The sequence below is a fragment of the Hyperolius riggenbachi genome, chromosome 10 (assembly GCF_040937935.1).
Source record: "Hyperolius riggenbachi isolate aHypRig1 chromosome 10, aHypRig1.pri, whole genome shotgun sequence".
Lineage (NCBI taxonomy): Eukaryota > Metazoa > Chordata > Amphibia > Anura > Hyperoliidae > Hyperolius > Hyperolius riggenbachi.
In genome coordinates, this window is record NC_090655.1 from 127,393,959 (window position 1) to 127,420,063 (window position 26,105).

Consider the following 26,105-nt stretch of genomic DNA (forward strand, 5'->3'; position numbering starts at 1 on the left):
AGGGCTCATGGGAGCTCAGTCTGGGCAGGAGGAGGAGGTGTAAAGGCCCATACACACGTCCGTTTTTTGCGAACGACGGGTCGTTCAGTCGTTCACCCGCTAAATGGGGCGTGTGTACAGACTGTCGTTCGCGTGATAAGAGTGAGTTTGAGCAATCTGCCGGGCGACGCGAACGACAGTCTGTACACACGCCCGATTTAGCGGGCAAACGACCCGTCGTTCACAAAAAACGGACGTGTGTATGGGCCTTTACTAGCCATTGATTTCAGAGGCAGAGGGGAGGAGGAGGGATTAGGTTTTTTTTCACAGGCTGAGTGCTCAAGATACAGATAAGCCTGCCTCTGTGTAATGTTTACAAATAACATGACTGCTGTCATTGTATCACAGGAAGAAATAATCATTTTTTATTAAAGCTGTTTGCAGCTAGATTTGCTGTGTAAACTATCTAAACTTTAGATAAGATATATCGACAAGTTACTTGTTATAGTTAGTTTTTCATCTCGGATCCGCTTTAAAGGGAACCTAAACTGAGAAGGATATGGATCTTTCCTCTTAAAATAATACCAGTTGCCTGACTCTCCCACTGATCCTGTGTCTCTAAGGGCCCGTTTCCACTAGTGCGGTGCGGAATCGCTGCATAGCACCGCTGACGAAATCGCATGCGGATGCGATTCCGCATGCGTTTTTGCCGCGATTTCGCATGCGATTTCGCATAGGCAGGGTATATGCGATTTTAACCATGTCACTGCCTGTGTCAATTAACATTACTTCCAATGCAAAATCGCACGCGAAATCGCGGGAAAAAACGCATGCAAAAAACGCATGCAAAAAACGCATGCGATTTCCCTATTAAATACATTGCCTGCGATTCGCCTGCATTCCACACGCAGGCGAATTCTGCAGGCCCTACCGTGCAGAAAAATCCTGCACAGAAAAACGCAGAAGAAAACTGACAAGTGGAAACAGGGCCATCCACTTGTATTGGTTATGCGAATCCGCATGCGGACAACGCATGCGGATTCGCTCTAGTGGAAACGGGCCCTAATACTTTTAGCCACAGCCCCTCAACAAGCATGCAGGTCAGGTGCTCTGACTGAAGTCAGACTGGATTAGCTGCATGCTTGTTTCAGGTGTGAGATCCAGATACTACTGCAGCAAATTGGTCAGCAGGAGAGTCAGGCAGCTGGTATTGTTTAAAAGGAAATCTCCATATCCCTCTCAGTTTAGGTTCCCTTTAAGCTTTAAAAAATCTGCCTCGGGTTCTCTTTAAGGCCACACATCCGATCTACCGCGTCGCTCAAGATTTCCCAGCATGTCTTGTCAATACATTTGAACAAGTTTGGCCCAAAATTGGTCAAATTGTCGATTGGGCAAGCTTATTGGGTCACTAATTTTCATCTGATACTATAATAATCGAATCAGATGGTCGTTCAGCTGCAAAATCAACAGATGTAGAACCACCTTCAGCTGATCATCAGAACCTATGTTTCCTTTTATTGTGACGAGTTTGCAGCATAATTTGTGGAGGAAGAGGGGAAAGTTTGCAGAACTATTTTTTTTCCTCATCAAATTACCAATCGGCCACAACTCTCCAGGGTGAACTTTAGTAACCGACCAGAGAGGAGTGTTCACCGCTGGCCACAGTGCGCTCCTTGTTGTACCGCAGCGCTGCAAGCACGTCCAGCCTTTGTTGCTGTCACGTGACTGGCTCTTCCTTAACCCCTTCCAAGTCGGGTCCCCTGCAGCATACTTCAGCAGCGGCTGTCAGTGCAGCGATGATGATGATGTAGCCCTAGGAGCCCGCCGTGTAACCCCCACCTCCTCCACCGCAATCACTCAGGAGCCACCGTGCCCCTTCCTTCTCCCCCCTGGGCTGGGCGTCCGCAGGAAGGGGGGCGTGTCGCGGAGAAGTCTCGCGGTGCTGCTTGCCTCCCTCCTCCTCCCTAGGGCAGCGGTGACAGTGCACGGCTGGCGCGGAGTGACACGAGTCATCTCGGCAGGGTCACCCGGGGGAAGCGGAGGCAGCAGACAGACGGAGGCTAGAAGGGCCAGGCGGCAGCAGGGGAGCAGGAGGTGGGAGCGGGAGGGAGGGGAAGCAGGAGCCGCCCCGGAGGAGGAGGAGGGTGAGACGCAGAGGAAGAAGCAGAGGAGAGATCATCCCGGCTGCTGCTACCTCTTCGCTGACAGACCGCAGCCCGGCTTCCCTGCTACTAGCATGGCCACCACCGCCACCTGCACCCGCTTCACGGACGAGTACCAGCTGTACGAAGAGCTCGGCAAGTAAGGAGAGACCGTGGGGTGGCTCAGGCTGGCAGGACGCTCGGGAGTAGCTGGCAAGGGCAGGCAGGAGACGGCGGGCAATCGGGGCATAGCCTGCAGAGGAGTGGCGGGGGGGGGGGGGGCGGCAAGGCTTCTCACTGGGTCCAGCAACTTCTAATAGACACCAGATGGTTTGCTTCCAAGCTAGTCTTCTCAGGCCGGACCCCTCCATAGAGGCTTAGTACCCTGACAGAATGGGGGGGGGGGGGGGGGGGGGGCACACACTGTTATCATTATTCATAATGTATTACTATAGCGCTGGCACCTTCTGCAGCAGCACTATTTTCATGTCAGCAACTGACCCTCAAAGGAGCTCACAATCTAATGCCTAGTACACCCCATTCTATTTCCTGTCAGATCAATCGGTTGAATAAATCATTTACGACAGGTCTGATCAGTTTTGTACAGAAGTGATCAGAAAATCGGTTGGAAAACCGATTGGAAAAATGATTGGACCTGTTGGAAATGATCGATCGTTCTGATGGTAAAATGCATGGTGTGTACCAGGCATTATCCATACTATTGCTTCTATTGCTTTAGTGTAATATCCTTACCATAGCCTAAGGCTGTTTTTGGAGGAAATTAATTTGTTTTTGAGATGTGGAAGGAAACTAGAGTTGCCTGAGGAAAATCACAGAAACATGGGGCGAGCATACAAACTCCATGGAGATGGTCTCCTAACTGAGATTTAGATCCGGGACCCCCCCCCCCTCCCCCAACGCTGAGGCAAAAGTGACATTCGCTACGCCACAGTACAGGACAAGTGGTGCATATGCAGCAAGCATGGAGGTCTGACTGCGCTGATTAGTGCAGTGTGTTCAGCATGTACTACTACTATATGGCACTTGGGGCAAGGCTCAGCTGATATTTGAGTCAGAGAAAGCAGCAACAGATGAGCAGCAAACTGTCTTGTCCTGTGGAGGAGGGAGGACAGGAGCCCAATAGGACAATGATGATCATCACCTGTGTGCAGGGCAATAGCGCAGAGAAGAAGCTCATGGAGATTATACGCACATAACAGGAGCCTGAGGGAACAGAAATTAGCATGTCACACAGGGAGGGAGACCTGGGAAGAGAGGCAGGGGTTGTAAACAGCCAATGGTAGAGACCAGACACACAGGCATTAGAGGATCTGAATGAGGGAATGGTGGCCATCATATGAACACCCATTTATTTGTGCGCTGAATTGTACCCTGCAAACATTGCTGCTGCCATAATAGCAGGCGCTAGCGTGGTTCTAAGAAGACAAAGATGTGAATGAAATACTGGAAACGCAGCTAGAGCAAGGCCAGGCGTACAGGCAGCTTCTGCATAGTGACATTGATTAGTGACCTGACAGGCAGGCTAGTGTCAGCACAGTGACAGCAGCGTCACACCAAGATCATCCCAGCAGCACACAGAACAGCAGGTCTTGCCTTTTGAAGGAGAAGAGGGGGGCTCAGAAAATGTAATAGTCAGCACCAATGGCAGCTGTAGTACCTAGACAATAGGACAAAGACATTTCTTTCATTGGCCGTGCTTATGTAATAGACGGCTCTTGGCTTTTCATTCAAAGACTTATTACACAGCTACACCATTTCACAGACCCACAGATTTAAACGCTAGACTTGATACATGCTACTACACAATCATTTTATACATGATTTATCATTCATATGCTCTTTGTGTGATAACAATACTATGCCCATGTGTCAGTTGTGTGTTTTACTTCTAATGCTATAGCTTTTATTGCTGTATCTGCACACAAGTAAATTGAAATCCTTTATTCTTTCATTTGTTAAAGCCTTATTCTTTCATTTGTTAAAGGGAATGTCCAAGCAAAATAAAAAAAATGAGTTTCACTTACCTGGGGCTTCTACCAGCCCCATGCAGCCATCCTGTGCCCTCGTAGTCACTCACTGCTGCTCCAGTCCGCGCTGGCAGCTTGCCGACCTCGGAGGTCGGCGGGTCGCATTGCGTACGTTTTTACGCATTCCCGCTAGTGCAGGAACATTAACACATACATTTTTACGCGTTACTGGTTCAATGCGTAAATTTTTACGCATTGAACCAGTAACGCGTAAAAATGTATGTGTTAATGTTCCTGCACTAGCGTGAATGCGTAAAAACGTACGCAATGCGGCCCGCCGACCTCCGAGGTCGGCAAGCTACCAGCGGGGGATTGAAGCAGCAGTGAGTGACTACGAGGGCACAGGATGGCTGCATGGGGCTAGTAGAAGCCCCAGGTAAGTGAAACTCATTTTTTTATTTTGCTTGGACATTCCCTTTAAGCCTAAATGACCCTTCATATGTAATATTAATGTTTGCTTGGTTAAGTAAACAAATAATAATAAACAAAATGCATTGATGCCCAGTATGTAGGCGGATTGTGGGAATGCTAGTTGATCTGGTTGTAAAATAAAAGCTTGAAAATGTATAAAAACGAATAAATCTGGAAGACCATTACACTGCAACTTGGGTCAATGAAGCATTTGCGCCAATATGACAACATTTTGTCCTGGACTGTGTTTAAGATGAGTAGAGTGCCACTGAGTAATCTAGTTATGTTGTAGACAGACCGGTGAAATATACATTATGACTAGTTTTATATACATCACTATTTGTTGTATAGGTGCCCCCGTTGGTTGAAAACTTATGAAACCGCTGGTAGTTTGTTTGGTGCTCTTAAAAACTCAGCAGTGCTATTTTGCCACTTTTGATTTATCTATGTATTTCTAGCAGTGTATTGATAATATTCCTTTATAATGTATATACTGTGTTCTCCGTAACATGCCTGCTTGGTAGATTTGTTTCCCGTTTGGTAACAGGAAAGCGTTATCTGCTTTACCTATAGAATTGAGGCTGATTATGTAGACAGAACATCCAGAGCTGAGCCTGTGATGAGACCTTAATCCCTTTGTTAGAAGTGGTTGCAGGCCATTTTGGTACGGAGAAGGTTAAGGTGTGTGGGCTTGTCTTAGAAGATACTTGTGGGTCCTGCTCATTTTTATGGCAGTTATGTTCACTGCATTGCAGAAGTTTTGACCAAATCTCCCTCTCCCATTCATTTTTCTTTGTTCAAGTCCTATTGTCTACCTCTGTCAGCTCCTTTTGGCCTTAGCTGCTTGACTGAATGTTGTGGGAATGTTATTTATTGTGTATCTGTGGTTCGATTACGCTGGTTCATTTCTGCCAGTGATACCCCCTTTTTTTTTTCTTGGTTTTCATTGCTGCTGATGCCCCAAAATAAAACTATATTTTATGCGTTGTCATTAGTCTTCATCATAGCCGTGCCGTTATTTTCCTCCGTTCTGCTGTCCTGAAATGTGTGAAAACTGCGTACTTAATTATTTCTACATGAAACCAGTTATGGTAATTATCCCCTGCATAGTAATTCACAGTGTTATAGTGTTATATTGCATTTTAATTATGGTACTGTGAGCCATAAATCTTACAGCTCTAGGTATTACTATAAGAGCTGCTTATCATTGGCAGGGGGTATATGTTGCGCTATACGACAGTGAAAGACAACCTGGGAGTTTTCAGTGGCTGTGCTACTACATGTGCTAGGGATTCCTTGTACTGTTAGTTCTACAGCAGATGAAGGTGGAAATGCATATTTGAAGTGTGACAGGCCCAAGTGGTGCCTGCAAGTTTAATCTGCTGATGTATTGTATTCTAGTAGCTCATAGTCATCATTCTTGTAGCTGTTGATCGCCAAGCTCAGCATATTAAAGGATTACTCCACTTATTTAGAAGCTGGCCAGTGTGTAGTGGTGCACATCTTAATCATCTAATCAGTGGCAGGATCAATCTTTATGACTGCAGCTGCATGAAATATAATATTTTCGTGGAAATGGATTGATGATGACCTTGGTATGAGGATCTGCTTGAATGGTGTATTAAGATATCTCATTGAAGGCAGATCAGTGGTTTTGTACAGTATTGAGTAATAGCATATTTGCAGAGCAGTGGGTTTCTATTAATTTTTACAGCTGCACACAATCTGAAGTGAAAGATGTATTGTTATCCACAGACAAAATATCTCATAATATGGATAGTTTGGATGAATCCTTTGGTCTGATTAGTGTGTGACCACCATAAACTGATCATGTAATGTTCAAACTCCCTTTTATCCTGAAATGAAACAGTTTGTGGGGTCTGCAAGCAGGGCAGTGGAGCTGAAGTTGGAGCAATTTTTGGGTACCCGGAGTCAGTCAGATGATTACCCCCCACCCCCACTGCAGAGCTTAAGGGCCTTGGAGTCAGAGCAATTTTGGGTACCTGGAGTTGGTGTCATAAGCTGAGGGGTAGGAGTTGGAGTCAGGTGATTTTTGTACTGACTTCACAGTCCTTTCCAAGTGTTAGACCTGCCACATGTGGATGAATTGAGTTTAGGAGACACCCTCTACCTCTGTATTTTTTGCTTTCAGTAGCAGGAACAGGCACCTTTGGTTGATTCACAATAATTTTTAACAGGAATCTGACAGGTAGGAATTATAGAAGCTGCAATTGCTGACTTGCTGTGAGTTGAGGCCATTATCTTTGCTTCACTAGTTAGTGAGTCTGTGATCCATAACAAATGTATGTCCAGTGACTTGTGAGCACTCTAACCTGCGTGTTTGTTCCAGACCATTGGCTCACTAATGAGGCAAAGATGAGGTTGATCCTCTGGAACTTTTGTTATTTGCAGTGTTTAGTGCCAACAACTTTCCAACTACTCTACACTTTGCTGAGTATGTTGAACGAGTCACATAATTTGCTGACCCACAGGGAGTCTGAGAATCTAGTGCCCCTAACACAGCCTGGGGCCAGTTTTGGAGAAAAGCTATTTACTTTACCAGTATATTTCTAAGATGTGGCAAGAGTCCAGAGTGCTCAGAGCAAATTTACACAGAAACGGAGAGAACATCCAAACCCTGGGTCTTAAGTTAGGCATACATGGGTGATTATGGCCTGATATCCCATGCCAATCAATCACTATCCAATTGGACTTTGATCTAATAGTGATTGGCTCCTACAACACTGCTCTTGCCTGCCCCTTGCACAGAGACGTCCGAACAGCGTTTTCATCAAGTCACTGCCTCAAATTGAATAAATATTAATGAAGTATGTTAGATCCATAGTTATCCAACGCAAATTAGTTAAGCAGAGGTCACACTTAGGGAAATCTGGTCAGGGCTGTGGAGTTGGAGTCAGAGCAATTTTGGGTACCCAGAGTCAGAGTTGGAGTCGGAGTCTGTGATTTCATAAACTGAGGAGTCGGGAATCGTATGATTTTTGTACAAAATCCACAGCCCTCGCAGGTATTAGACTAAGGAGTCGGAGCCATTTTGGGTACCCGGAGTCGGAGCTGGAGTCTGAGTCGATGGTTTCATAAACTGAGGAGTCTGAGTTGGAGTCGGAAGATTTTTGTACCGACTCCACAGCCCTGAATCTGGTGCCGCTGCATTTTGGGAGGCATCTGCGATTATGCATAGCTTTCAAAAAGAGATACTGTCATGATATAGCAGCTAGTTATGATGTTGGGATAATACAGAAACATATTCTATCATTTTTCTATCTGCTGTGTATTATGTCAAAGGTGTAGATATGCCAGGCTAGCTTCAAGAGAACCCGAGGCGGGGTTCTTACATCGCAATCCTTATACAGAGGCTGGGTCTGCCTATAGAGCCCTGCCTCTGTTGCTAGTTAGTTTCCTCCAAAGCCCCCCCCCTGCGCGCTGTCAGACCCCATAAAACACAGCCGCACTATGCGGCTGTGTTTACCTCACGAATGTTAGTCTTGGCTGCTCCCCCGCCTCCAATCAGCGGGGAGGGAAGGGACGTGGGTGGGGAGCGGAGCGATTCAGGAGGCGGGGGAGAGCGGAGACTGGCATTAGTGAGATAAACAAAGCCGGCTGCGACACGCTGCGTGTCGCCAGCGTGGCTGTGTTTTATGGGGTCTGACAGCGCGCAGGGGGGGTTGGAGGAAACTAACTAGCAACAGAGGCTGGGCTCTATAGACAGACCCAGCCTCTGTATACGGATTGCGATGTAAGAACCCTACCTCGGGTTCTCTTTCATGGACTGTTAAGGTGGCCATACACTGGCCCGATTCGCGGCCGTTTCGACAGCAGATTCGATCCTGGGATCGAATCTGCTGCCAATCGCTCACGCTAAACGCACCCACCGATCCGATTTCCTCCCGAAATCGGATCGGTCCGTCTATCGTGCGAGAAATTACCCTCGATCGCCCGCGGGTAGGGAGCGCGTCGCTAGTGGCGGCCGATCCAATGAGTTATACATTACCTGACGCTGGCTCCCGGGCGTCTTCTCCGCGCTGCACCCGCTCCATCCCGGCGCTTCCTGTCACTGCAGTGACCAGGAAGTTAAAATAGAGGGCGCACTATTTGAACTTCCTGGTCACGGAGTGACACAGGAAGCGCCGGGATGGAGCGGGTGCAGCGTGGAGAAGATGCCCGGGAGCCAGCGTCAGGTAATGTATGCGCGGGGGGGGGGGGGGGGGGGGGGGACAGGCGGCAGCGGCGGCTCCACAGATTGTGATCGGTTTCAGGCTGAAATCGATTCACAATCTGTTTGCAGTAAAGGCAGCCATACGATCCCTCTCTGATCAGATAGGGATCTGTCAGCTGGTCGATCTAATGGCAAATCGACCAGTGTATGGCTACCTTTTAATGTGATTGTGTGTATGGGTCAATAGACCTACATTTGCATTGAATTTCTCTGGAAGCAGGGGGCTTGGACATTAGCATACAGTTCCTCTGGACAGCCAGAAACAGGTAATTAGGAAACACTTAATCAGACAGTTGCTTTGAAGCCTATACAGGTGGTCTGACCCTGTTGTCTGAATACTGTCTCAGAGGTGTATTGTGCTTGGGAGCAATTGTCACCTGGACTGGCTGCAGTATGCTTTGACACAGCTCACACCAGCCTGAGCCAGGAGTTTACATATAACAGCCAGGAAGCTTCACCCAAAATACAATCTTGTGATGTATAGACTTTTACCTGTGGAAATTGTGGTTGTGGAGGTGTTCTAAAATCTCTGAACGGATCAGACACTAAGACAGGAAAGCTTTGAAGGTCGCATATTACAGGAAGGATATGACAAGCTGGAAAACTGCATTAGATTGTGGGATGAAACATTCTTTGCCCGGGGCAACACTTGGGACTATAAAACAGCAGCTAGGACAGTCACAACTTGTAGCTCTTTGGAGATAGCAAACGCTAGGGCTGCCCGACTACTGGTCGAAAGCGGTGTTCTCCCGCCAATGACATTCAAACAACGCTGGTAACGTTTTGATCCCCGTTTTATTTTTATGCAAATATTCTTGTGTGTATCTTTGTAACTTTTATCCTTGCAACTTTTATATTGTTAATTTTACTTTGTTTTTGTAAATCTTTTGTATATATTTTCTGCATTTCCACTTTTTTTTTTTTCTGGAATATTAAATCGTTATTTAATAAGTTTGACTTCTGCTGTTCTAAACTAACACTCATAGCCTAGAAGAGACTGAAGTGTAACTGTGTATAAGTCCATGCCTGATTGTATGATTGAGCAACCCTACCGTATAAGATTGTAATTGCATTGTGTGTGGGGCGTTTGTCATACGTTGGCCTAAAGCGCGCAGCTGACCCAACATATGAAAACGCCAGTGCGAGTAGCTCAACAGCAGAGTGGCTAACAGTATCGTTCGGAACGACTGTTAGTGGTTTTGCTTCAGTACAGTGTAAGATTGCAATTGTGCGTGTGTGTGCGTGGCGTTCCCGTATTCGGCCTACAGCGCAAAGCTGACCCGAATACGAAAATGCGGATTGCGAGCTGAGCACTCGACAGCAGAGAGGAAGTGTCTAGCAACAGCTAGTGGTGGCAGTGAGAAGTGTTCTGAGGGGTCACAGTCTTGATTTAGCTTGACTAAGGCTGCTTCCCCTCTCGATCTGGTCAAACCTGCAGTCAGGAACCGTATACGCAGGTGTGCCACGGGCCGGTTCCTGACAGATACAATCTGCTCTACTTTTCCACAGATCGCATGCATTTTCTCATTGAAATCAATGGCTACTGTAAAAAATGCACAGTTGTGCAGAAAAACATGTGAGGAATTGTCTGTGATTCCCACAGATGCAAATGTGATCCCTCCTTGAGGAAAAATCAGTATGTGCAGGGCTAACCTTAGATTAAATTTAAACTTGGGACTCCAATGCTACTATGGTATGTGCTAGGCTCTGTGCCGTATTAAAATAAAACTTTGTTAGAGCAGCTATATTCCTAGGGTGACAGAGATGAGTGTAGGTAAGGGTCAGTTCACACTTGTGTAAAAGTGTACGTGGCTCCATATTTTGGCCCGGATCAAAACTACAGCCATGGAGACCAATGCTAAGGATAGTGGCCATCTTCACACACTTTAAAAAAACGGATCCACGGGATCCGTTTTGAAAAACTGAATGGAGAGTCCAGACTTGCAGGTTTTTCACGGACCCCGGATACACGGAGGGGTAGTGAAAGGCTACACAAAAACAGATCTCCCTCTACACAGAGAACTTTTGCACACAAAACAGTGGCAAAAACGGATTGCCTACTGCCTGCTCCTCCCCTCAACATCATCTCTTATCCAATAGAAACACACATGAAGAGAGGACATATGTTTAAACGGACTGGAAACGTATGCTACAAAAGGACAACCTTTTGAAAAACTGGTCAGTTTTGCATCAGTTCTTAGAAAAACTGATCTGCTTGAAACGAGATCCGAACTACAACTGCACAAGTGTGGACCGAGCCTCAGGGCCCTTTTCCACTAGCAATCGCAATCACAAACGCCAGTGATTGCTATCACGATTTTTCATTAATTCTGTTATTTGCGATTTTCATTTGCATTGCATTATCATTGTAAAAATCGCTCCAGCAAGCGATTGCGATTTGCGATTAGCGATTTCCAAATTGAATCAGTGTAGTGGAAAATACTTCTCGTGATTTCTATGATAAAGTAACAACCCTAGCGATTTAAAAATCACTAGCGATTTGCGATTTTGCGATTCAGCAATCGCTCAAGTGGAAAAGGGTCCTCAAGGTGGCCATACATTACGATTATGGGCAAATTCGAGCACAAGATAAATTTATCTCTAATCAAATCTGATTGGAAATAAATTTGTCTCTAGTCGAATCTTCCTATACACTACAGGCAGATTCCCATCCGATTGCAGCATGAAATCATCAGGGAATCGGCTGAGCCGCTGCGTCCACCCGGCCGCTGCCCCCAAAATGTATAAATGTATGTAATGCGTGTGCATTATACATTACCTGTCCTGTAGCAGCTTCCGCACGGTGTCCGTCCATCTTGCCGGTAACAGCCGCATACACGCTAGCGGCGCATAGCGTCTGACGCTAGACGCTATGCGCCGCCGGCATGTATACGGAACCCGGCGAGATGGACGGAAACCGCGTGGAGGCTGACACCGGGCAGGTAATGTATAAATGCACACACACTTTATACATTTATACATTGCGGTGGTGAGGCTTTCGCCGTCTCATCGCTCGTTCGCAATTCGGCCTCCATACCGTGGCGCACCCGACCAACCAATTTCGGCCCGACATTTTCCAGCATGATCAATCGTGCGGCCAATTTCTGTCCTGAAATTGGTTGCTTTGTCGGTCGGGCATGCACTTGGCAGCACCAATTTTCATCCACTTTGATTATAATCGAATTGGATGGTTGGTTGGTTGGTCGGCTAAAGTATGGCCCCTTTAATCTGTTGTAGGGTTAATTCACACAATATCCGTTTGAGAATAGTTCTGCATGTCAACTCGCCGCTACCGGTGCAATTAAATGGGCCTTTTCACATCTCTGCATTCTAAGGGATCACATTATGCCAACTTACTGCATGCAGACCTTGAAATAACAAGTCCATTGCAGTTTACACCAGGGCTGTGGAGTCGGAGTTGAGGAGTCGGAAGTAAGAGTAATTTTGGGTACTTGGAGTCAGGAAAAAATGCACCTACTCCTAATAAATGTAAACTGTGATTAAGATAAAATATAATAAAATGCTCTATCTCTCAGTTAAGTCATCATAAATAGCATATATACACTAATAGCAGTACTTAGTCCACAAAATGAAATAAACTAAACAAGTTACTTGCAGGGCTGTGGAGTCGGAGTCGGGCAATTTTGGGTGCCTGGAGTCGGAGTCGGGAAAAAATGCACCGACTCCGACTCCTAATGAATTTGTAACTGTAATTAAAATAGAAAATATGATAAAATGTTCTATTTCTCAGATAATAGTCATTAAAAATAATGTATATATACAGTATATATACACTAGCTGGGCTTAGTCCACAAAAATGAAATAAACCAATCAAAATTAGTTACTTTGTGCTGCTTCAATAAAGCAGTCCCCGTATTTTTAAGGTCAGATATACATATCTGATTGTGACTGTATATATGATGTGTACACAGGAATCTCTTATATATACTAAATAACATCTATGCTGTAAGAATAAAGCCTGATATGTAGCTGTGTCACTAATAGAGATGGTCAACGAGATGGAAATAATTCTGCAATATAATGCTGATTTATGCAAATGTATGCACTCCCTTTGCTGATGAAATCAAATAATTTGATCTGTTGTTAAAATTTGGTTTGGTGACTACAAATTAAAGGGTAACTGAAACGGATGAAAAGTAAAGTTTTATACATACCTGGGGCTTCCTCCAGCCCCCTTCAGGCTAATCAGTCCCTCGCTGTCCTCCACCACCCGGATTTTCTGCTATGAGTCCTGGTAATTCAGCCAGTCAGCGCTGTCCGGCCGCATGCCGCTCCCACAGCCAGGAACATTCTGCACCTGCGCAATAGTGCTGCACAGGGCTGTGGAGTCGGTCCAAAAATCCACCGACTCCGACTCCTCAGTTTAGGATTCCTCCGACTCCTCTAATTTGCATATTACAATTTTGTTGATTAAAAGTATGTGACATGAAATTCGTCTCTTAACTGCCAACGCTTAGGAATTTTACAAGACAACTGAAGTGAGAAGGATATGTAGACTACTATATTTATTCCCTTTAGACTAAAACTAGTCCTTGGTAAGAGTACTTGTAAAAGGTACAACCGGAACAAAGAACATCTATCAAGTGTGGGTGCATGTAAGAATGTGAGGAGATTGTAAACAGACAACACCTCTGTGTTCAATGTGCACAGCATTCTCAGTGGATGCCCTGCAGCTCTGTGGGGAGTGCATATGTAGAGTATAGTACTACTGTGTAACAAAGTAAACCTGAGACAGATGAAATTAAAGTTTTATACATACCTGGGGCTTCCTCCAGCCACCTTCAGGATAATCAGTCCCTCGTTGTCCTCCTCCACCACCTGGATCTTCTGCTATGAGTCCAGGTACTTGAGCCAGTCAAGCGTAGTGCGCATGCTCACACTCCGCCGCCAGGAGCATACTACACCTGTGCAGCACTATTGCGCAGGTGCAGAATGTTCCTGGCTGTGGGAGCGGCATGCGGCCGGACAGCGCTGACTGGCTGAATTACCAGGACTCATAGCAGAACCAGGTGGTGGAGGACAGTGAGGGACTGATTAGCCTGAAGGGGGCTGGAGGAAGCCCCAGGTATGTATAAAACTTTACTTTTCATCCGTCTCAGTTACCCTTTAATTTGTAATCACCAAACCAAGTTTTAATAACATATCAAATTATTTTATTTCATCAGCAAAGGGAGTGCATACATTTGCATAAATCAGCATCAATGCAGAATTATTTCCATCTCGTTGACCATCTCTATTAGTGACATAGCTACACATCAGGCTTTATTCTTACAGCATAGATGTTATTTAGTATATATAAGAGATTCCTGTGTACACATCATATATACAGTCACAATCTGACCTTAAAAATACGGGGACTGCTTTATTGAAGCAGCACAAGTAACTAATTTTGATTGGTTTATTTCATTTTTGTGGACTAAGCACAGCTATTACTGTATATATACATTATTTTTAATGACTATTATCTGAGAAATAGAACATTTTATCATATTTTCTATTTTAATTACAGTTACAAATTCATTAGGAGTCGGAGTCGGTGCATTTTTTCCCGACTCCGACTCCAGGCACCTAAAATTGCCCGACTCCACGACTCCGACTCCACAGCCCTGGTGCTGCACAGGTGTAGTATGCTCCTGGCGGCGGAGTGTGTGCATGCGCACTACGCCTGACTGGCTCAAGTACCTGGACTCATAGCAGAAGATCCAGGTGGTGGAGGAGGACATCGAGGGACTGATTATCCTGAAGGCGGCTGGAGGAAGCCCCAGGTATGTATAAAACTTTAATTTCATCTGTCTCAGGTTTACTTTGTTACACAGTAGTACTATACTCTACATATGTACTCCCCACAGAGCTGCAGGGAATCCATGCTGTCCACATTGAACACAGAGGTGTTGTCTGTTTACAATCTCCTCATTCCCCTGCAGAGTACCTGCACATCATTCTTACATGTACCCACACTTACATTGCCTAGGGCCTGATAGATGTTCTTTGTTCCGGTTTGTACCTTTTATAAGTACTCTTACCAAGGACTAGTTTTAGTCTAAAGGGAATAAATATAGTAGTCTACATATCCTTCTCACTTCAGTTGTCTTGTAAAATTCCTAAGCGTTGGCAGTTAAGAGACGAATTTCATGTTACATACTTTTAATCAACAAAATTGTAATATGCAAATTAGAGAAGTAGGAGTCGTGGAGTCGGAGTCGGTGGAATCCTAAACTGAGGAGTCGGAGTCGGTGGATTTTTGGACCGACTCCACAGCCCTGGTTACTTGTGCGCATTAAAGAAGTCACTATATTTGCTGCTGCAGCAGTCACTGTATTTTTAAAATCAGATCTACATATCTGATTTTGACTGTATATCTGTGTACGCAGGAATCTTTTATATATATAGTAACAACTCTGCTGTAAGAATAAGGCCTGATGTGTAGTTGTGCCTCTAGTAGTGTGGTCAATGAGATGCCAGTAATTCTGAGTTGATGCAGGCTTATGCAAATTTATGTACTCTTTGGTCATGAAATCAATTAATTTGATATATCATTAAAGGATTTTCAAAATTTAAAAACTGGGGGAACAGACGTGTAGTATGCTCTCCTCATGCCCTCCGCTCCCCCTTCTCCTCCATCCCCCTCCGTTATTGTCTAATGTCCCACTGAAAAAGATTTTGTAGGGTATCCTTTCAATTTTGGGTTGGTGACTTCAAGTTCTGCAGTAGTACTATACTCTACATATGCACTCCCCGCAGAACTGTTGTGAATCCACTGAGAATGTTGTGCACATTGAACGCAGAGGTGTTGTCTATCGCCCATAAACCTGGTTCAGATTGCGCATGAAGAATGTGTAATAGAGGAAGAATTGCCTCATTCTCCTGAAGAGTACTTGCACGTCACACTTGCGTGTACCCACAGTTATATTGCTTAGGGCAGTGGTTCCCAACCTTTTTGGAGTCGTGACACATCACATCAAACGTTCAGATCTCCGTGACACGTACACTAGCGACTGCTGGTGAGTGGCAATTACTGCTGCTGGCATAGTGGTGTGAGTGCTAGTGAGTGGCCAATACTGCTGCTGGCATAGTGGGGGCTGCTGGTGAGTGGCTTTTGCTGCTGCTGCTGGCATAGTGGGGGCTGCTGGTGAGTGGCTTTTGCTGCTGCTGCTGGCATAGTGGGGGCTGCTGGTGAGTGGCTTTTGCTGCTGCTGGCATAGTGGGGGCTTCTGGTGGGTGGCTTTTGCTGCTGCTGGCATAGTGAGGGCTGCTGGTGGGTGGCTTTTGCTGCTGCTGGCATAGTGGGGGCTGCTGGTGAGTGGCTTTTGCTGCTGCTGGCATAGTGGGGGCTGCTGGCGTAGTGGGTTTTGCTGCTGCTGGCATAGTGGAGGTTGCTGGTGTGTGGTGGCTGCTGGCATAGTGGCTTTTGCTGCTGCTGCTGCTGCTGCTGCTGCTGCTGGCATAGTGGGAGCTGCTGGTGTGTGGTGACTGCTGGCATAGTGGGGGCTGCTGGCATAGTGGGGGCTGCTGGCATAGTGGCTTTTGCTGCTGCTGGCATAGTGGGGGCTGCTTGTGTGTGGTGGCTGCTGGCATAGTGGGGGCTGCTTGTGTGTGGTGGCTGCTGGCATAGTGGGGGCTGCTGGCATAGTGGGTTTTGCTGCTGCTGCTGGCATAGTGGGGGCTGCTTGTGTGTGGTGGCTGCTGGCATAGTGGGGGCTGCTTGTGTGTGGTGGCTGCTGGCATAGTGGGGGCTGCTTGTCTGTGGGGGCTGCTTCTCTGTGGTGGCTGCTGGCATAGTGGGGGCTGCTTGTGTGTGGTGGCTGCTGGCATAGTGGGGGCTGCTTGTGTGTGGTGGCTGCTGGCATAGTGGGGGCTGCTTGTCTGTGGTGGCTGCTGGCATAGTGGGGACTGCTTGTGTGTGGTGGCTGCTGGCATAGTGGGGGCTGCTGGCATAGTGGGTTTTGCTGCTGCTGCTGGCATAGGGGGGGCTGCTGGTGCGTGGTGGCTGCTGGCATAGTGGGGGCTGCTGGCATAGTGGGTTTTGCTGCTGCTGCTGGCATAGGGGGGGCTGCTGGTGCGTGGTGGCTGCTGGCATAGTGGGGGCTGCTTGTCTGTGGTGGCTGCTGGCATAGTGGGGACTGCTTGTGTGTGGTGGCTGCTGGCATAGTGGGTGCTGCTGGCATAGTGGGTTTTGCTGCTGCTGCTGGCATAGGGGGGGCTGCTGGTGCGTGGTGGCTGCTGGCATAGTGGGGGCTGCTGGTGCGTTGTGGCTGCTGGCATAGTGGGGGCTGCTGGCATAGTGGCTTTTGCTGCTGCTGGTATAGTGGGAGCTGCCGGCACAGGGGCTGCTGCTATTTTGGTGGTGGTTGCTGCTGGCAGAGGGGCTGCTTCTCTCACAGCCAGGGGTTGCTGCTAGAACGGGAGCTACTTAATTTTTTTGCAGAGAGGTGGCATGAAAGTGCCTTACTCACTGTCCTACTCACTGCAGATTGCCTCTCCATCCGCTCCTCCTCAACCGGGACGCTATCTTCCGCGCTGTTCTGTTGCCCTGCTCTGCCAGTGCCTTCCCCTTTTGTTCCGTCCCATAGTAGATAAAGGACTACAAGAAAATGGCCACCGTTGTCCACAAATGTGGATGCTGGCGGCCATTTTCTTGTAGTCCTCTACTAACTACAATGGGACAGAACGAAAGGGGAAGGCATAGCAGGGCAACAGAGAAGCACGGAGGGAGACAGAGCACTAACACGGCGACACATACCCGGAGCTGCCGCGACACATGTATGTGTCGCGGCACATGGGTTGGGAACCACTGGCTTAGGGCTTGATTGATGCTCTTTATTTCTGTCTGCACAAGTACTCTTACCAAGGACTAGTTTTGATTTCTATTTAAAGAGACTCCGTAACAAAAATTGAATCCTGTTTTTTATCATCCTACAAGTTCCAAGAGCTATTCTAATGTGTTCTGGCTTACTGCAGCACTTTCTGCTATCACAGTCTCTGTAATAAATCAATGTAGCTTTCCCCTGTCAGGGCTGGAACCCACAAGAGCGGTTTTTTGAGCATTTTGGCAGCGCTGCGATACGCTAGCGTTTTGCCAAAATGCTCAGCTGATGTTAATGGATGGGGCAACTTCCACAGGAGCGTTTGCGTTTCCCAGAAACGCAAACGCAGGACCTGCAGCATTTTGGGAGCGTTATCGCTTCAATGTAAAGTATTGAAACGCTAGCAGAAACGCTCAGCAAAACCTAAACTGAGCGGTTTTGCTAGCGTTTTGCGGTTCAGCACACTGTAACAAAATTAAAAATAATTCACAGGACCAATCAGGATAAAAACGCGAAACGCAAAACGCTACACAACCGCTGAGGAAAAAAATACACTGTTGCAAAACGCGACCGAAAACTCGCATGAATCCGCTTGCAAACCGCTCATGCAAAACGCTAGCGGTTGCGTTTTGCGTTTGCGGATTTCAGTGGGTTCCAGGCCTCAGACTTGTCGGCCTGTGTCTGGAAGGCTGCCAAGTTCTTCAGTGTTGTGGTTCTGCTATGAACTCCCCCTTCCAGGCCCCTCTATGCACACTGCCTGTGTATTATTTAGATTAGGGCAGCTTCTCTCTTCTCTCTTATCTTTTACAAGCTGGATAAATCGTCCTCTGAGCTGGCTGGGCTTTCACATACTGAAGAATTACAGACAAGGGCAAAGCTGTTTGCAGGAAGAAAAGAGCAGCCTGAAACTTCAGTGCATGAGAGATGCAGGGGGAAAGAAACACAAATGATCTCTTGAGATTCAAAAGGAAGGGTGTATACAGCCTGCTTGTGTATAGATGTATTTTCTATGTGTGGACATACTGTACATCGACCTACTTCCTGTTTTGGTGGCCATTTTGTTTGTTTATAAACAAACTTTTTAAAACTGTTTTTAACCACTTTTAATGCGGCGGGGAGCGGCGAAATTGTGACAGAGGGTAATAGATGTCCCCTAACGCACTAGTATGTTTACTTTTGTGCGATTTTAACAATACAGATTCTCTTTAACAGCTACTCTACAGCAATATCCTCAGTTTAGTTACAATGCATCTCTGGTGTACACAAAAAACACAGAGGTACGCTAATGCTTAAATGCTAGAATGTCCCGAAACATCTGTTTAAAGAGAGACTGAAGTCTTTCAAAATACAAGTTTTTATTTTAAAAATCTCTTTAAGACATTTCTACTGGGGTTATTATCAATGTTCTAAACGTAGATTGGGCTTGTAGAGCTCCATACACTCGCTTGGTCACTGTCGTTAGAAAACATGCAACCCCCAACAGTTTGCAACAAACAACGTCGTTGCACGTTTACGTTTCAAGTCAATGACGTTCTACTGATCAGATCAGAAGCTAGCGCTTAAAGTGTGTAACTAGGCACACGTGAGTTTGAATTGAGCAATTGTTATCGTTCGATGCAAACAACTACTGTATCGCCGATTATTATCCAAACCTATCTGCCTGGATGGATCAGTCTATAGGGCAACAGCAGTCGAAGGTGTGTATGTAGCTTAAGGGCTGGTTCACGTCGCAGCCAAGGACGTTTCTGCTACTGCACAGAAAAGTGTTTGACATCATTTATTGGTGGCTTCAATTCATCAAAGTCTGTGCGATAAAAAAAACAAACATGTATGTAATTTTTGTTACGGAGTCTCTTTAATATTAATTCCCTAACTGAAACGCCGCATCCCCGTGGCTGCACACTATCTAAATCACCCCAAACTCCCCGGGGCACATTGTGGGGGAGCGCTTCTGTGAAGAGGCAGAGCTTTGGGCTGTAGCTCTGCCTCTACACGCGTCTATCTGCGTGGGTCGCCGCCTCTGCCTGCCCCTCTGTCTTCTTTCACTGAGAGGGGTGAGGGAGAGGTGGAGATACGCAGGGGTTGACATGAATGGAGGCAGAGCTACAGCCCAAAGCTCTGCCTCCCCGGGCAGCAAAATCCACGACCAAAAAGTAGTGGATTTTTGCTGAGGAGTTTGGGGTGATTTAGTGTTCAGCCGCAGGGATGCTGCGTTTCAGTTAGGGCGTTGATGTTAAAGAGATTTTTAAAATAAAAACCTGTATTTTGAGAGACTTCAGAGTCTCTTTTAATAAGATTCATGTTGTCATATTGCCAGAGACACAGTCTCTTCAAGGTGGTCCAGTGATTCTCATTTGACAATTGAGTATGCTGGGCATACCTACACACTGCCCAATGAAGTTCTCCTTTAGGCCTGAAGCCCACTGGCAGGGCTTTTACAGCACTTGCCAATCGCCAGCGACTAGCTCTGTAACGGGAAACTTATGGGGGTTTTTCCACTTGCAACAATTGCAAAGCGGTAGTAGCAGCAGGGCCCAGTCACAGTTGCAATTGGTCAGGGAATTGAGTTTACATTGTTGCCATTGAGCCCCAGGCCCAAAGGCCCATATACTCGCTGGATTGCTGTTTCCTGACTGGGATCAGGACTCAATCTGTCAAGCGACATCGCTGGGCTGAGGCTGTACAGACGCGGAGTCAATCTACAGGCTGAGGATGCATTCTGTTGCTGTGTGTGTGTGTGTGTGTGTGTGTGTGTGTGTGTGTGTGTGTGTGGGGGGGGGGGGGGGGGGGTGCAGCCTACGGAGTAGCGCAGGTGTGACATGACGTGGGGGGTGGAGTTGCGTAGCTATTTACTCAAGCCGTGACTGGTCCACGCTGTTACGCAGAGGCAGGAGCACGGCCTCAGTTATGTCCACCGGAGCCCGAAAGGGACAGTGCTAGTGCACACATTCAGGGAGGCCACACTTTGGGGGTCCCTGAATGGGCTGGCTGAGTAGGATGGGGAAACCTCTTTAGGATCCCAAGGTAAGTATCAGTTTTGTTACTTTATTAAAGTGAACCTAAGGAAAAATTTGCCCCTGGAGAGTACTTATCTCGGGTGAGAAAAGCCTCTAGATCCTAAAGAGGCTCTCTACGTCTCCTGCAGCAGAAGGGATTCAGCGATGGGTCCCCCAAAGGTTTGCTTGTCGGCATGCGCACTAGCGACTCTCTGCTTGAACTTCGGCGGAAATAGCGGAGCCCGGTCGGGTCTTCTTGACTTCGCAGACGCCTGCGCAGTAGAGCCTACCCGATCTGGCTCGGCTATTTCTGCTGGAGAGCGAATGGAGAGCTGCTAGTACGCTACTGGCCACGTGTTTTTTGGGGGGGCTGCCAGCACTGGATTCCCGATGTGAAGAGGATGGGGAAGCCTCATTAGGATCAAGATGCTTCCCCCTGCAGAGGTAAGTACCCTAAGCAAAGTAACAAGCTAATAATTGTGGGATGTGTTTATCTCTTCTACCACCTTCATTATACTAGCACCACGGAGGGAGCAATCACACTTTTATCTGCAGAAACAGTTTTCCTGGATGATGTACGCACTTTGCGATTCCACACGTGTTTTTTTTTAACAGTAGCCAGTCATTTCAATGAAGAATCGCATGCATTGTGTGGAAAAGTAGTGCAGGTTGCATCTTTTATTGAATGCTGTGCAGAATTGCAGATGCCTCCTTAAAACGCAGTGGCCCCATAGAAAATCATTGCATGTGTTTTTGCCGAAATGCACTAGTGTGTGATAGCTGTCTTAGGCCCAGTGCACACCAAAACCGCTAGCAGATCCGCAATACGCTAGCGGTTTTGGGAGCTGATTTTAGAGCGATTCTAGGTATGTTTAGAGAGGTTTTCTAAACATACCTAGCGGTTTTGCGTGCGTTTTTGTGTAGCAGATTACACATATTGTTACAGTAAAAGCTGTTACTGAACAGCTACTGTAACAAAAATGCCTGGCAAACCGCTCTGAACTAGCGTTTTTCAGAGCGGTTTGCGTTTTTCCTATACTTCACATTGAGGACGAAACGCTTCCGAAAACCGCAAACGCGCTGCAGGAGGCGCGTTTGCGGCTTGGCAAAAACCGCAAACCGCCGGTGTGCACCATCCCATTGCAATACATTAGACAAGCGTTTTTAGAGGCGGATGCGGCCGGCGGATCGCTCCAAAAACCGCTCGGTGTGCACTGGGCCGTAGATTGTGTTTACACAAGATGGCTCGTGTTCCTGCACTATTTTCTGCTGCCTTTCTGGTGCTAGACTTGTGGTTTTATAGTGCAGATTACAGCTGTATCGGTGGTAATGTCTTTTATGCCTGGAATTCCCCTTGATTGAAATTGACAGGTAATTCTTTATTTGGATTTGGAGAAGGGGATGATCTCTGCTTGGTTTCCTTTGCAGACAGAGTTCCGCTTTAGGTAGCCTGTTAGTTTATTTTACGTTCGGATTCTCCTCACACGTGACAGGCTGTGGAGTAGATGACGGCGTGCCTGTTGCAGGAAGGGTTTTGTAAAACTAAGTGGCCATTGGTTTAATATTTATAGAGATGAGATGGGTGGTGGCTGGCACCTGCTGCTCCCCATTGATTGCCATTTCAACAAATGTCACCCTGCATTAGTGAGTTATGACAGACCGTTCTCCTATTCACTAGTTCTGTCTCCTTACTCAGTCTGACATAGAGTACATTAAGTTAGAATTAAATTGGGTCTTTCAAGATTTTTTTTTTTTTTTTTTTTTTATAAAGATTTTTAAAGGTAAACAACTAATGCAAATTAACCTTTTATTTTCAGTATAATCTTGCTTCTAAACCGTTTTTTAAATGTGTTAATTTTAGTATCCCTATTTGATCCATGCATATATGGAGTTCATTCAGAGTAAGTCTGTTCTCTTTCAGGGCAAACCTTGTGTTTTGGTCATTCCGATTGAAAACGGGAATTCTCTTGTAGCTAGTTTATATTCTCCCTATAATTGGTCAGTAAGATGCAAATAATTTCAGTTTCCATGCAAATTGTATGCTTTTTGGAATTAGGCCCATCAACTGCTCTTCCTGTTGTTTGACTGGCCCTATTCCAAACTGAATCTAATTTGCCTGCAAATATTTGCATCTGGTTCACTATCTCTAGTTAACAGTCAGGAATGTAGATTACTCTGTGGCTTACAAATGAACTCGAGAGGGAGAACCTTCAAATGTGCATATGAAATTCAGTAATCAGAATTTATATAAGGCCTGGATCACACTAGAGCTTATGCAAAATAGAAACAGTGAGCACATCTGCTAGGTGGATGTGTTCAGTCAGCTTTGCATGCGTTTGCAACAATTTCCCATTTGCTTCTGTGACGATATTGTCCACCCGTATGCATTGCCTCTCACCATTTCCGCTGCGGCTCGGTCCATCTATATTTAGCCTGTAGGCCTGCAGGAGCATGGGGCTCTCCTTAGGCTGAATTAAGCCAATTCTACCTTTCAACAGGGAGAACTTTCATTGAACTTTCACCATGAATCAATGAAAATTTTCACTGTTGCGGAGGATTCCCATTGGTCTATTGAAGTCCAGTGAAGATCCTCATGTTTATGCCAGCCACCCGGCTGTGAAGAAGGGACTGATCTGTGGCGGGATATGTGAGTACTCCGCCATGGCAGCGGACGAAATTGGCAAAGCGGATGCGCCAACTAGCCTAGTGAGAATGGACAGTGTCTGTTCTCATAGGCTTTCATTGCATACATTTTCCTATCCGGTCTGGCAAAATGTGCCAAATTCAGACTCTGCGTTACAATTAATGTAACGCGCCAAACGGATCATTTTGTTTTAACGAGTGAAGGTGGACCCTATTTTTAATATTAGCATCTGCTTCTTGTGCAAAGCGGAGAGCAAGTGTGAACCGGCCCTAATCCTGCATATTGGTCCATTTTTCAAGCTTGTTAGAGTTGCTTACAGAATTTTGTGTAATCCTGTATCGACTTGGAAGTGTTATCTGACTGAGCACCCCTAGTGAAGGCACAGATTTAATTTATGGTATGTGCATCTGTCTTCAGTAGGTGGTAATTTTGGCCCAATTGTTTTTCTCAGGATGCTTCAGGGAAACTCCTAAATCTCTTTATAGGACTTCACGTGCCTCTCGTCTGAGCTGGACATGTGATGAGGTATAGATCTCACCACATCCATTGTTTTAGCCTGCGTAAACCAGTGTACACATGCTAGTTGCTTCTCGTCAGCGGCGTCTGATCTGAGAATGTAGCATGTATTCATCGGCCCCTCGATTCGGCCCCCCCCCCCCCCCCCTTTGCATCTGTGAGAGATCCAGACTGCAAGATCAGATTATAAATTCAGTCTTACCTCAAACTAGGAATGGGGTGTACAATAAAAAAGAGTATTGGACACAATAAAATGGCCATCCATTTTGTGGGCTCGATCGCTTCCTCAGATCAATACTTCAGTGTCTGTGAGATGGAAAGCACAGATTTGGAGCACTTATTTAAACAGGTGCTCCAAGTCCATGCGTTTCATATTACAGACACTGTACTAATGACTTGAAAAAGTTGATAAAGCCAGTGAAATGCGTTGTACTTTTGTGTCCAAGAAATGTTACTATACCTCGTTCCTGGCTCAAGGTAAGACTGTTATTTGAAACATATTTAAAACTATCTTATATCCCTGGGGGGCCTGCGCCCACCTATTCCAGTCTTCCCCTAGGTAGGTGTTAACCACTGGTGTCTGATACCAAGCTGTTTCTTATTTTTGTTTTTACTGGAGAGCGACTGACAGCAATACAAAAGAACAACCTGTGTGGAGACCAATTATCCACATGCCTTCGATTGTGCTTTCCTTTTAGCAACCCGCCTTTGTAAGAAACACTATTTTCGTTCCTTTATCCAAGTGCTGAAAATACGACACTATATTGGCAGTCCTGGTGTTTTCTGTCTTTTTGCTTTTTTTTCCCCTCCTGTCCTGGAGCCCATCCCTTGAAGTTCCTCCTCAAGACACACCTCAGTCTATTCAGGATAAAGAGGTTGTAGCCTAAGTTCCTGTTCGGCTACAGAGATAATGTAGAGTAAATAAATCTCATACATTCAGATTATAGGCAGAGCAGTGTGTGCCCAAACATTCTTCTGTGCTAGAAGCAGCATTGCTGCTTTGTGTGCTGCACTTATTCTTTTAAATAAATGTGTTGTGGGCAAAAGTAGTGCTCTGTGTATGTGTATATGTATGTATATAGATAGATAGATCTGAGATAAACTTTTACACATTGCATAATTGTTTTCCTTTTCATATAGTTTATAGGGCAACCCTCAAGCCAAGTTTGTTTTGTTTTAATACTCCAATTCCCTATAAACTAAACACGCCTTGCCCACAGCTTCTCCAGAGTGCCTTGGCACTCTAAACCTTAGTAGCAAGGGCTTATGGGAGCTCAGTCTGGGCAGGAGGAGGAGGCAGTTTCTAGCCAGAGATTTCAGAATCGGAAGGGGAGCAGGGGGGAGTGAAGTTTTCACAGGCTGAGGGCTGGAGATGCAGAGCAGCTTGCCTGTGTGTAATGTGACAAACCGAACATGGCTGCTCTCATTGTATCACAGGAATAAATGATCAGAAACCATTGAAGCTGTTTGCAGCTAGATTTGCTGATGAAACTATCTAAACTTTAGATAAGATATATAGACAAGTTACTTGTTATAGTTAGTTTTTCACCTTGGATCCGCTTTAATAACAGCGCCCCCTGTGATGGCATCACAGGGGGCGCTGTAACCAACGCGACGACGCCTGGGATGAAGTAGATTGTAGCCGCGTGTGGCGGAGGGAAGGTGAGTTTCTGCCCACTTTCCCTGCCGATGCGACGTTCTCTTACTGCCGATGCCCCTAAGACCGGTAAAATGGGATTGTGCATGGAATGATTACCATGCACAATCAAACTGCGGTATACCATGGCAACCCTAATGGGCAGTCAACAAATCTCTATAATCAGATTCGATTAGAGAGAAATGTATCTTGGTTGAATCTGCCCATCATCACTAGATGTATGTATAGTGTTATAGTAGGAATTAGACTGTAAGTTTCTCTGAGGGACAGCTAGTGGCATGTAATTTGTAAAGCTTCAGAAAATATCAGCACTATGTAGAAATGCATAGAATTTGTGGTCCCCTACCAACAAACGGGTTATATTCTGGATTTTTGTAAGTTGAATTTGTTTGTAAGTCAAGTCATGTGTTATTCATTGTGCAATGTGGATACATTATTTACTTATTGACAACTGGATTTGGACCTATAGTACACACAATGTGTTTAGTTGTTTTCAATGTGTTTCTTTTTAATTTGTTTTAACTTATTACAACAGTTTATGGTTGCAAGTAGTTCTGCTTCATGCCTGAATAAGAAACAGTTTCGAAAGCTTGCAGCGAAATCTTCAACAAATAGTCATTAAAGGTATCATCTGACAACTTTTGTTGTCATATC

General features: G+C 45.9%; 1 protein-coding gene across 22 annotated transcripts in view; it reads left to right on the top strand.

Annotated features, from left to right (window-relative positions):
• Positions 1 to 1,816: 1,816 nt before the first annotated feature.
• Positions 1,817 to 26,105, top strand: part of CAMK2G (calcium/calmodulin dependent protein kinase II gamma) — a 375,935-nt gene continuing 351,646 nt past the window's right edge. For 4 of the 22 annotated variants that reach the window (XM_068257966.1, XM_068257965.1, XM_068257963.1 and 1 more), the window contains exon 1: positions 1,820 to 2,280. In XM_068257966.1, the coding sequence (XP_068114067.1) occupies positions 2,216 to 2,280 (65 nt within the window). In that variant the 5' untranslated portion in view covers positions 1,820 to 2,215. Of the gene's footprint in view, positions 2,281 to 26,105 lie in introns of all 22 variants that reach the window. The other 18 variants (XM_068257978.1, XM_068257975.1, XM_068257977.1 and 15 more) reach the window with 15 other exon arrangements.